This window comes from Betta splendens, chromosome 21, assembly GCF_900634795.4.
Source record: "Betta splendens chromosome 21, fBetSpl5.4, whole genome shotgun sequence".
Taxonomy (NCBI): Eukaryota; Metazoa; Chordata; class Actinopteri; order Anabantiformes; family Osphronemidae; genus Betta; species Betta splendens.
Window position 1 is genome coordinate 11,632,841 of NC_040899.1, and position 13,424 is coordinate 11,646,264.

At 43.3% G+C, this 13,424-nt stretch overlaps 1 protein-coding gene across 2 annotated transcripts; it reads left to right on the forward strand.

Moving 5' to 3' along the window:
• The first annotated feature begins 246 nt into the window (after positions 1-246).
• Positions 247-8,652, forward strand: LOC114847625 (high-affinity choline transporter 1-like). Of its 2 annotated transcripts, none has more exons than XM_029137558.3 (9): positions 247-410; positions 1,626-1,883; positions 2,148-2,261; positions 2,716-2,871; positions 2,961-3,109; positions 3,247-3,390; positions 3,617-3,770; positions 5,146-5,363; positions 5,496-8,652. In XM_029137558.3, the coding sequence occupies exons 2-9, from the start codon at positions 1,700-1,702 to the stop codon at positions 6,144-6,146; spliced, it is 1,770 nt and encodes a 589-aa protein (XP_028993391.1). In that variant the 5' UTR covers positions 247-410; positions 1,626-1,699; the 3' UTR covers positions 6,147-8,652. The 2 variants fall into 2 exon arrangements, with proteins under 2 accessions (XP_028993391.1, XP_028993392.1); XM_029137559.3 differs by lacking the exon at positions 247-410 and adding an exon at positions 950-1,209.
• The last annotated feature ends 4,772 nt before the right edge of the window (positions 8,653-13,424 follow it).

Sequence of the window (13,424 nt, forward strand, 5' to 3'; positions counted from 1 at the left end):
ATGTAACTTGGCAAAGTAAAGGTTTCATCCATTTCAATATGATATTACGATATTGGAAAGCTTTCCAGCAGAGGTTGTGCGTCACGCCACTCTCTATTAGGTGCTATTTTCGTCCTGCCCTGGAAGACATTCATCCAACATCTACCCACCCTGACAGCACCCAATAAACCCACCACTCCCATTCATCTCCACCCCTCCACCCACCGGCACCCTTCCTCCCCCTCCCTCGCTCTTTCCACCTCCCTCTCTTTTTCTGACGAGTGTTGGTGACATAAAAACAACATAGGACTAGCCTGTTTGCTCGACCAAGAGGATTACTTTGTGCTATCTTAACATTTTATTAACAAAAACTGTGCTTGATACTTTAAAAAATCTCTTCATCTATTCACACCAGTTTCTTCAAAGGAAAGGTGAGGCGCGCCCGTTTCTCACACGTTTGTTTTAAACGGTGTTTTGGCTGACTTGAACTGCATTTCATAGTAGTGACACATGTTGATTTAAGTGAGATCAATAATGCAATACCGGCCTCCTGGATCCATGGTGTCAGCGGCACAGGAAGCTTGAAACCTCAGGTTTGATTCTAGTGATGCAGCACATCGCACAAAAACCCCTTATCCATCTGCTTTACGTCTCTTGGTTTATACGTCCCAGCTTTTGGTCGGTGCTTCGCGGCCGTGAAGCTGAACCGACTTTTACGCACCACAGCCTCACCGAGAAACAAGCGCGTGTCTGTCCAAAATTTGAACATGTGCTGTATTATAACACCATACAGCGTTTACGTTTGTAAAGAGAGAATTGCCGATGATGAGATTGGCACAGAAAATGCGTTTTAGTCATCCAGAGTGATACAAACCGCGCGTAAAATAAAGCAGACATGACGATGTCTGTCAAAATGATAGCCAGCAATCATTTGTCAAATTATTTCTACAGCACCACGGTTTCTAGCTGCTAGTTTTTCTGACTCTTGTGTTGGGCTGAATCACACATGGGTCTCCTCTCCATCGTGCGTCAGTAGGACACTGCGGGGTGTGGGCACGCGCCACTCCTTCTGCACAGCAGACTCCAAATTTAATGCTTGACAGTTCGGAGCAAAGCAGAGCGATTGACAAAGGAAAAAGTATTAAGAAACCTAGTGAATGCAGATGAATTAATTTTTACTCTTCCGTGGTATTTTGGATGCCTTGGCTTCACAACACTTTGCCAATAGCAGTAAGTAAGCATATATCTTATTAAAACCCGGTTCTCGTTTCACCCTCTAACCTTAAATGCTTCTGTTTATGGGAAACTAAATTTGATTATTAACTATTATCATATTTTCCTCGTACAGTGACTCAATTTTTAAGATACGAATTGTGAAAAAACTCCGCTTGAATGAAGTAACTGGGTTTGTAGTCGGTTCTAAGTTACTCAATTGTATGGAACCACAAAGCATCTGTTAATTGCAGAACTATATACACCTTGGATGTTAATCTGGTAAAGTGGATAGTTTGGAAAAGAGTCCTTTTTATTTGTGAGAGCTTGGTCATGCTTCATAATGCACAAGAATATATACAGTTTGCTTTGATAAAAGAAATTGGCCAAAGCGCAGCCTGTGCGAACGTGTTTCCTCTTTTGTGTCTTTGAAGTTTTCTCCATGAGAATCCAGTTCTCCGCGCGCAACAGCACCTGATCTCGGCGGGAGGACGCGGATGAAAGGAAGATGGCCATCCACGCCGAGGGTCTGGTAGCTATCGTGGTGTTCTATGTTCTGATTCTGTTCGTCGGCATCTGGGCTGCATGGAAAAATAAAAACGCCGGAGTGAGCGATGGCGGCGACCGAAGCGAGAGAATCATGGTCGGAGGAAGGGACATCGGCTTGTTCGTTGGTGCATTCACTATGACAGGTGGGGATTTTTTAATTATAGGAAGTCTTGGAATCATTTTCTGGTTTATGGGGTTTTGCATGAGCTCTATTTGCAGTCTAACTAAATTAAGTAAAAAGAATCCGTGAGTCGGCAATGATGTCCTGTGAACTCCGTCTTTTACGCGCGGACGCACAGGGGCCACAACAGAATTTAGATCTCCGCAAACCAACACATTATTTGCTACAAGCGCAAATGTTTCATACGTGATCAGCGAATGTTTGGTTTGTCTTCGTGGCGGTTTAGCCACTTGGGTGGGCGGTGGCTACATCAACGGGACAGCGGAGTCTGTCTACCTGCCGGACTTCGGCTTGGCTTGGGCGCAGGCACCGTTTGGATACGCGCTCAGCCTGGTAGTAGGTAAGAAGCAGTGCTTTGCTATTTGGCTTCTCTCTCATTAAACTTGTGAACCAATTCAAAACCTGGCATATAATGTGAATGCGAGAGTGGCTGAAAATGACTACAGGATGTTATCTGTTACACACGTGACCCTGATTGCCCTAATTTCTTTTGTGGAGAATGTTCAAATCAGTCTGCACCTCTTGTTATCACATACATGGTAACATACCAGGGTTTATACAGGTAGTCTTACAAATACAGTGGCCTTTAATCAGCTGATTTTATAAGTTAAGTATCCAGTGTCCCATCAACAAAGAATAATGTAGTAATTGATAAAGGTGGTCCTATAAGTTTAGGTTATGCCACTTACACATACACAAAAATGTCAGCTTTGCCATGCATTTGATATATAATACATGTTTATTTTTATTTATCTTTTCACATAGTGACACTGTTTATGTCTGACATCATTCAGGTGGTCTTTTCTTTGCCAAACCCATGCGATCGCGTGGCTACGTCACCATGCTGGACCCCTTCCAGCAGCTCTATGGTAAAAGAATGGGTGGGCTGCTCTTCATCCCGGCTCTTATGGGCGAAATCTTCTGGTCTGCGGCCATTTTATCCGCCCTGGGTATGCGATTAGCAAATGAGATCATTTCAGAGTTGAAAGGTTCGAGGAGTTAAAGCAATTGAAACGCCATCTGCTGCCTTTTGCTGCAGGGGCCACTCTGAGCGTGATCGTGGACATAAACATCAACATGTCGGTGGTGATTTCCGCTCTCATAGCGATCTTCTACACTCTTGTTGGAGGACTCTACTCGGTCGCATACACAGATGTGGTCCAGCTGTTCTGCATCTTTGTGGGCTTGGTGAGTTTTACTGTTAGCCAGGACGGTGGTTCAGACAAAAAGTGAAATGGGGGCATCACAGCATCATTGCATAAGTTGCTAATACTGTTATAAATGAAACTGTGATATTTGCATCATGGTCCCGTCCTCTCCGTCAGTGGATCAGCGTGCCTTTCGCTCTCTCCAATCCTGCTGTGTCGGACATCAGCGTTACAGCCAAGAAAGCCATCTATCAGTCACCCTGGCTGGGCAAGATTGAGGCAAATGACACGTGGCTCTGGGCAGACAACTTCTGTTTGCTGGTAGGTCGTAACTTTTGTCAGTGAGGTAAATGACATCAACTGGGACAAGTTGCCAAGCAGAAATAATAAATGGAGATTATGAAAATATGAACATGAAAATAACATTTCAAATATTTAGTGTCAGATAACATGAAAACGGGCAGAATGAGGTGAACAGTGCTTTGACGTGTGTGTTGCTGGCTGTGTAGCTGATTGCTGTGCTCTGGTTTGGTGTCTCTGTTCCTAGATGTTGGGGGGGATTCCCTGGCAGGTCTATTTTCAACGGGTTCTTTCTGCCTCTTCAGCTACCTACGCCCAGGTGCTTTCCTTCCTCGCCGCCTTTGGCTGCCTGGTCATGGCCGTCCCCTCGGTCCTCATAGGAGCTATTGGGGCCTCCACTGGTAAATACTCTTACGCTCACATCCATGGGGAATCTGTCAGGCTTCATTTAAAAAAAAAACATTACAGTGTATATAATTTGAGGAATTCTTGCTTTTTATATACAGTAAAACCTACAACAAAAATATCAGTCTCTCAATATAGGCTTTATAAACATTATGTCCGGATTGCATCTGCTTTTTAACATAACATATCTGATGCAGATCTGGGAATTTTGTGCATACAACACACACAAACACTCGCACACACCGATTAAGCAGTTAATGAAACATCACACAACAATCGAAACATCCAGGAATCTGATCTCCTAGTCAAACACGGGTGTGTGATCAAAGGGAGCAGGATGCCTTCCTGGGTTGTTTACATCCCAGTAGCGTGTTTTTTTTCCAGATGTGTAAATGCAGATGCACACAGTGTCTGGAGGGTAAGCAACAGCAGACGGATGCTGTCACGACGGGCAGAGGAGGGAGCCATCAGACCATGCCGGTTTGGTGAATATTACATCTGAAGAGGCGCTAATTAATCTGAAGCCGTTTCATGTATAATCAGAACTTATCAACCGCTGCTCGTGAATATCCAGGGGATGGAGGGAAAGACGCAGTTTGTGCACCTCCGAGAGCTTAAGAGAAGGAAGGAAAGGAGCAGACAGACACAAGGATGCTAGAAGTTTTAAAGGCTGATGACAGATAAAAAACCAAAAGATGTTTGTTAAATGGGAGAACTGGGGAAAAGGGACAGGAAGGGTTAACAAACGTCACAGAGCAGATATGGTGACAGTAATACATGTAGATCATAATATTACACTTATTAAATACTGTCTTTTAAATAAACAAAGTACCTGTGGTACAGTAGGTGTTTTACGATATTAATTCAGTGCTCAGTGTTTTAAATCAAACATTCAAACTCTAATTAGAATTAGTGGTTTCCTGGAGACATGATTTGCAAATAATGAGATTAATCAAATTTCTAATTAAAGCGCAATTAAACGACGATGTTTTCTTCAGTGATGAAAATTTCTTGTGGAACATTGTCATGTCTTCAGCCATTCTTCCTGGTTTCATCTCGTGACTGTATTTTATTGAACATCACAGCCCTAAACTGATAATCCAGTTCCTGTAAATAAACTATTGATGAATGGTAGTCCTTTTGTTTCGTAGCACCTGAAAAGCTGTGTCCACAGGACGCAACGTTTCACCTTTTGTGTGAAAAGTGAAGGATTAGTACAAAACTATTAATATAAAAATAAATCAATATAAATTTTTATGCTAAGCCAGCAGCCCAATTTGATTAATCTCGGTACAGGACCGTGCCAAGGACTGCTGGTACTTTAATTACATTGTGTTGTTGCATTTTTAACTATGTTTTCTGTTTTCTCAGCCTGGAACCAAACTTCTTACGGGTCCCTGGCCCCAAAAGACCGGGATGAATCCGACATGATCCTCCCCATAGTGCTCCAGCACCTCTGCCCGTCCTACGTCTCCTTCTTCGGTCTGGGGGCGGTGTCGGCCGCCGTCATGTCGTCGGCCGACTCGTCCATTCTCTCAGCCAGCTCCATGTTTGCCAGGAACATCTATCAGCTCGCCTTTCGCCAGTCGGTGAGAAGGAGTCGGTTTGTGGACGTGTCAGAACAAAAGCACGGGTCAGAGCACAATCCAGACCTTTAACTCACCTCCTCACCTTTAACCTCTTCTCCTTCTTCGCTGTCGTTCCTTTCTTCTCTCCTTCAGGCCTCAGATCGAGAGATCGTTTGGGTGATGCGCCTCACTATCTTTGTATTCGGAGCCCTGGCTACCTCCATGGCCTTGTTAACAGGATCCGTGTATGGCCTGTGGTACCTGAGTTCAGACCTGGTCTACGTCATTATCTTCCCACAACTGCTTAGCGTGTTGTTTGTCAAGGGCACCAATACTTACGGCTCCGTAGCCGCCTACATCTTCGGCCTTTTACTGCGCATCGGTGGGGGCGAGCCCTACCTCAAGCTCCCTCCCTTCATCTACTACCCAGGCTCGGAGACGGCGAAGAAGATCCACCCCCTCACCGGAGACGTGGAGTACTTCATCCAGCAGAAGTTCCCCTTCAAGTCCGTGTCCATGGCGGCTTCCTTCCTGGCCAACGTGGGCTTTTCTTACCTGACGAAGTACCTGTTTGAGACGGGCATGGTGTCGCACAAGTACGACTTCCTGGGCGCCGTGGTGTCCAAACACAGCGGCGAGATCATGGACAAGGCCACGCTGGTGAGCAACCACGATAACATCATCCTGGCAGAGATGGCGCCCGTCAATCAGGTCCTGGGCCCGTCGTTGGCCGGGACCTTCACCAACGCAGAGGGCCTCGATGACGGGGCGTCTAGCCCCGAGTCCTTCCCCGATGAGAACTAGTCAACCAAGGCACAAAGCGAACTGGAACCAAGGAGTTTAAAAAAGAAGGATTAGTCAAAGAGGCGTAGACGCTCTTCAGGTAACTTGCTACTGCCGCGCTGGAGGCTTCCAGAGACTCTACGAGTTCGTTACGTGCCGATGACGTGGAGCCTCCTTCTTTTTTAAGGTTCTTTGCCTAGAAACAGGAAGTTGACTGTCAGTCCGTTGTGTTCATCATAATTATTCATTTTTTGTATCATGACTGTGAATCCAAACTCTTAATTTAAATGCTGCTACAGTGTTCAGAGGAACGACCGGGCCGACGGTGGGTCATGACAATAGTGCAATATCCTAGCAAGAATATGTGTCGGTGCCAACATACAATACCTGTTTGATTATTTCCACAAAGTCTGTTTGCGTGTGTGTGTGTGTGTGTGTGTGTGTGTGTGTGTGTGTGTGTGTGTGTGTGTGTGTGTGTGTGAGACGCTTGCATAGAGTGTATTAATAGAGCAATAATATTTTAGGACAGTACATTTGCTCCTAATTCTTTGTATATGTATTAACTCCAGATACACCACAGGCAGCATTTCAAGAACCTTGTACTAGCAAGTTGTTTCCATCACTGTGGATCATTGCCAAGCTGCAGATTCTGACGTCCTGTACAGCAATTCAAAAAAAATTTAAATGGTAGATGTTTGGCTGTTTTACCAGGTACCTCCCAGGCAGCCATTGTTTTCATGCTACTGCTTAAAGGTCACAATCTTTGGAATATTGACCCATCTTTAAATGACTGCGCACAAAAGCAAATGGTTTTGCAAGTTTATGATTGGAATTAAAAGAAATGCCTGAGTGTGAAAATTAAAAAACTCCAAAGACCTACACCTACCAAGTTTGTAATAATAATAATAATAATAATAATAATAATAATAATAATAATAATAATAATAATAATAATAATAATAATAATAATAATAATAATAACATATAATAATATGACTGGCACTGATGTAGAGCATCCATACATTACGTCCAATCATCTGATTTTAAGTGACAGCTCTGGTCTTTTAAAAATGTCAAGTGATCTGTGTGAGTGTGCCTGTGATGGTGTGTGTGCTCATGCTTAACCTGTGTTGTCTGGCCAGCCACAGCGGGTCAGCGGAGACAGGAAATGATTGTTGCTCCCAGGATGGTGCCGGCAGCACCGGTCAGTATCGATCCAAGCCCCGGTGAATTAGCCCTCAGGATGTTTGATTAATGCTGCAGAGAGGTTTGGGCCTATAGCCTCTAGAGGGTTGTTCAATAGTGTTTTATGAGTTACTGGGATGTTACTGATCAATGTCATGGTTGTTGTTTCAAATACCAGAAGCAAGTGAGGGAGGTGCCACGGATGTCTAAGTGTTAATATTGTCCAGTTGACTTCACTGTGTTTATCTCCTCTGAGCATTGTTGTTGTTTGTTGTTGTCTTTTTGAATCTATGGACTCGCCTTAATTCAAATCTCAGCAGTGGAGAAAGGGAGGGATCTGAGCCCCAGACGCGAGATGAGGCTGGCAGTATACTATGTTTTATGAGTTGTCCACAGTCAGTGCCCATCATAACTAAAACCAACAATGAATTAGTTGTGCCCAGTTTCCTACAACATCCTTGAGCCACATCTTTACAGAGACGTAAATCTTTTGAAAGGGGTTATAAATTATGGTGTAGATTTCCTAAAACTGCTTCGAACCACAGTTTTCAGAAAACATTACTCACGCACGTTTTAATACAGGTTTTGTGCTTTCCCAAAAAAAAGAACAGGGTCAGGAACATATAATTCAGTGGAGGGTGTGAGTCACTGGTTTATTTAGAGTTGTCTGGCACAGATACTGTTTATGTGTCTCCAGCTAATGAGACAACGCTCATTAGTTGTGCCACTGTTGGTTTTGGTCTTTTTAACTGATTCTGTGAGAATAAGGAAAATATAGTGTAACACCAGCTTCATCAGGAGAAGCAGGACGGTCTTCTTTACTGTACCTCCACCACTGAATGGAGTGGACGGCGAGAAATACCAGAACTAGACTGCAGCCCGTCTCCTCTGTGGCTCAGAACCGTCAAGCTTCTAGCTTCAAACCAAAAGGGTCGACTGCTGGTCTGACGCTGGTCTGACGCTGGTCTGACGCGCGTCGGCCGCTCTCATTGGACTTCGATGTGAATGTAAACTTTCCTCGTCCTCGGACATGTCTCATAGGGAGAGTGTTGCAATTTTAGGTCCAGCCACCAACCTGAACACAAGGAAAAATAATCAACGTCAGCTGATGGACTGACACACTTGTGGCTCTGTGTTGTAAACTGCGATGATGCTGTATTTTTGTGTGATAAATGTATATACCAAAAAAGCATAGAAACAAATGAGTCTACTTTTAAATGCAGCATTGAACCTGATGTTGTAAACAGTGAATTAAAGCTATTTATTTATTCATGCAGTGTCTATAAGAATATAGTTGTAAACATATGTGGGTCAGTTGAATTAAATTATATTATTTAGCACACGCTTGATTTGGTTTTCTCTCTCCATTCTGCACATTATGATTACTTTTGTAAATGTTTTACTATCATTGTGTGGACATTTTGACTTCAAAGGTGTTCTGTGTGTGTGTGTGTGTGTGTGTGTGTGTGTGTGTGTGTGTGTGTGTGTGTGTGTGTGTGTGTGTGTGTGTGTGTGTGTGTGTGTGTGTGTGTGTGTAGGACTGCTGACTGGCGGATGATTTAATCTATGGGTTGCCGCCTGCTTGGACACATCAATCTAAACACCCACCTCAGAATCTTATAACCGTCAGGGCTGTCAATCACACACACACAAACACAACATGACTGCGCCGACCTGGGCCCAGACTGGAGGGAACCAGCAAATTAAAACAGGTCCTTGGTGCCTGTTTGCTTTCTATACCTGAAACACTGTGTGATCCAAATCACAAAAGATTAAGGAATTCAGAGGCAGAGGAATTTTGCATGGAGGGCTCTAATAAATTACAAATGTGTATGTAAATGTTAAATCAGGATAGTGACAACAAACACCAAAGAACTCAAATGAAGCAAGAGGTGCTTATCATATGATGTCAGTTCAAAGGAATACACGTTTTTTTCAAATGAACACAAACACTAACACTACTGTATGATTATTTCCACGAAATCTGTTTGCGTGTGTGTGTGTGTGTGTGTGTGTGTGTGTGTGTGTGTGTGTGTGTGTGTGTGTGTGTGTGTGTGTGTGTGTGTGTGTGTGTGTGTGTGTAGACCCGGTGCTGAACTGGTGACCGACCCAGATTGAGGATTGGCTCCATCAACCCAGGATATCGCTCTCACATGAAGATCTTATTATAAATGCCCCTTTTTTAAACACAACACCACCTCTAGTAATCATGTGTGTTAATCATGTTAATCATGTGTGTACTGCTACTCTGGATTAGATTCCCTGCTGTCTAACACATTCCCACTTTCTATTAATCCGTGTGCGTCTGTATCCCCCTGGATCTCTCAAATCGAGCCACAGGCTCTAAATTGTTCTTTCTTCCTCTGAGTTCAACATGACAGAGAATTCCCTAAACATCAACAGCAGCATGTGCCGTTCACACACTCAGCCCCGCAGCACAAACAGTCAGGAAGGTACAGTTGCTAATGAGAGGCTTATTATTATTTTTATTATTTTTTGGTTACATATATTGTAGCATGCATTTTAATATGTATGAGCTGTTCCAAGGAAGCATTGGTGGTGAAATACAGTAGTGATAAAGGACCCCAAGGCTCATTTATGCTTATAGAGGGAACAACGTCTGTGGTCTGATCTAAAAGACGAGTTACTGTAGCTCAACTCAGACTAGTCAGAGAGCACATGTTGACCCCGTTCACCAGCAATGGGAACATGGAGCTGGACCATAAAAGCAATGAAAGATCGTGACTTGGTCCGATGAATATGTTTTGGTGTAGCTTAATGGAAAAATTGGTAAATGTATGAATGGGTCGGACCTAAGTAGAAAAAAGCCTAAATGTGAGTCAGAAATGCACCAGAACAAGAGCAATAACTGTAAAAAAAAAAAAAAAAAGAAATAATAACATAGCACAAAAAACAAAGCACTAAGCCCAGCAAACGGCGAGAGAGATGATGTAATTTGCAGCAATAAATCTTGGGCCATTTACTGCTTTTTCAATAAGAGCAGCGGATAAGGCCCAGTCGCTGTCGTTATTCACATTAGACTAAGTGCTGCGTTTGTCAGGATGGGGGGCGGGGGAGGAGGGGGGACGCGAAGGCCAGACATTTACCTTAGCTCATATGAGAGATGGGCCGGACGGGGAGGCTCCACCTCCACTGCGCTGCCCTTGCTTCTGTCCTTCCCTCCTCTAAAAGCGGAGCTAATGCCAATCTCCCTCATACAATATCTTCTATTTTGAAAATCTAAGAATGTCAAAATAGGTGATATTCAAATACAGGAGGCTGTTCTCTCCAGTGCATTACTTTCATGTGACACACACACACACACACACACACACACACACACACACACACACACACACACACACACACACACACACACACACATACACACACACACACACACACACACGCACACATCCTTCAGCCCCCAACGTACACTTCATTAATGTCTGTAAAACTTTGGACGGGTTCATTAATTATTTTAGGATTTATTACAGTTGAAGTAACAGCTTAAATATTATGCCTCCACATCAATCCGACACAGTAAACGCTGCTGAAGCTGAGCTATTCATTTTGATGATAACTGCTGGTGTTGTTCTACAGTGATGCTACTTGATATGACTATGTCCACCCACTCTTTGTTGTTACATGTAGCCTTAATTAGAGTATATTTACTAGAAACCTGCTAAATGTACAGGATGGAGTCTCAGCCTTTTCTCAAATACTTCAAATCATAACTTTCCTTGCAAAGATGTTTACTGTGGCCCCAAGTTAATTGCTGTTAATAAATAATGATAGATAATAAAATGGATATTTCTTAAACAGCTGGGCAGGTGCTCATTTACACTTAAGGACCGTTTTTCCATCCGTGCCTCTTCCCATCCTTTATGCGTCTCCATCCGACAGACATCTGTCTTGTCTTTAAAATTAAACAGAACGATGTGCGCCAGACTCTCCTGATGTCACTTTCTGTCATTTTGGTGATTACAGTCGTGCCGATGTTCCTTTTGATTAATTCCTTCGTGTTCAAAGGAGCTGAGACATGCGTCACTGGTGGTCTGCTTCTGGTCTCTGCTGAGATTCATACGGGTTAGCCCAAACACACACAGACAGAGCTTCTCCTGACAGATGAATGCGGCCCCGCAGGGAAAAACCTGCCACGATTAAGAAGGTAACAAGCACCAGTACTGCACGGGACATCTGTATACAGGTGCATCCTCATGAGACGCTGCGTCACTGCAATGGTGGATAACATCTGATGTCATTTATCCAAAAGGAAAAAGTCTACAACACTGAGTCTAACAACATTATGGCTGTGGTCTGGATGAACTCTGGACAAAACAGGTGGACAGGTTCAGTGTCAGGCTGGACTTTATCACAGGACTTTATCAATACATGCAGTAAAGTAACAGATATTTAAAATACAGTATGTGTTCATACAGTATGCACTAGACTACACAAAGTGGTTAAATCATCATCCTTCTTGCATTTTGTGTAATTGCTGGATTTACTTACCTGTTTTAAAATTGGTCTGAACCATCAGTATGTATATTAGATCATGTAGAATACAATAAGATTCAGATTTATGTGCATTTGTACTAAAAGAGTTGAAGGTCTATACACATCTGTACTATTCTTGTATAAATACAGACTTTTCCTCTCATACATATCCATCTATTCCTATTCTGTTAAAGCAATCAAGCTGTTTTTTTGTGACTTCAGATCAATTGTTTTCTAATCTGTTTGCAAATAGGATTTCCCCCCAGCGGTAAAATATCATGCTTCTTCTGCCTTTCAGCTGCGATGGGGCCGAGGTTTGACTACAGCAGCACACACACACGTGTGTGTGTGTGTGTGTGTGTGTGTGTGTGTGTGTGTGTGTGTGTGTGTGTGTGTGTGTGTGTGTGTGTGTGTGTGTGTGTGTGTGTGGAACCGTTTTTTATTTCACTCTTTGTTCTTTAAATCTTCCTAATGTATGTTACAATTACTCTTTTCTAATCTATTTCCTTTTCACTTGTGGTGAAATATCAGCTACTCATTCATATTTCCACACAGGATTCTGCTGCACTATGCTGCCATTCTGTAAAAGCGTCTTCGTCCTCAGATTCTGCTGCTGAGCTTATTACTGCCGCACTAAGTGAATGGTGCAGTGGCTGCCCAATGTATTGAACTGCGGTAAGTAATGAAAATGGTGTGCGTCCTGTGCTGGTTCCCATTGATCCCATCAGCGGTAAGTAACTTGGCTCCAATTAAGCCTTAATACACCCAAGGGAGGGGAGGAGAGACGAGAGAATAGACGAGGGGAACGGAGAATGTGTATATATCAAATTGTATGAATTGTTCAATAAAATGTTGTATTTATCAAAGATTTACCTGAAACAGGCTCAACAGAAGCTTGTTGCCTGCACCACCTTTTGTTTTAGCATTTGACAATAAATCACTGTAATGAACAAGGCAAGTGACAACAAATATCTCTCAGGGATGCTTTAGTCTATTTATGTTAATATTTATAAGCAGCATTAGTGTTCAATCAATTAGAATCTGACTCTGTTTAGTTTTTTTCTCACTACATCCCTCCTCAGCTGCATAAAGCTTGTTTTTGGTCTTCGTTGAAGAGCTGACAGCGGCCGACTCTCATCACAGCAGTGCTAACGTAATCAGCTGAACCCCCACAACCTTGGACGCACAAATGATATTACAGCACGGGGTGTGAGTAGAGGGTGGTGGTGGAGTGTTTCATAGTGGCTGAGTTAATGTCTGGACTGGAGGAGTGGGAGACAGAGCTGCAGCCTTGAAGACGCTTAGATTAGAGACATACACTAACATGCGTTCATGTGTGTGTGTCCAAACATAAAATGTGTGAGGCTCCTGTTCAAGATTGCAAACATTAAACTACATAGTGTCATCCTGTGGCAAATACAGTATGTGTTGTCAATTTGTGGCTTGTTGTAGTGTCTGTCATCCATATCTGTATGTTTTCCTTCACTCTGTAGCTCAGGATGTCTCTGATTAGAAGTGATACCATCTGCTGGTTAACTGGCTAACGGGGCACAGACATTTATCTGGCTAACAAAGCCGTGACAGGGCCGCTCGCCTGCCCCGCTGTCCGTCATG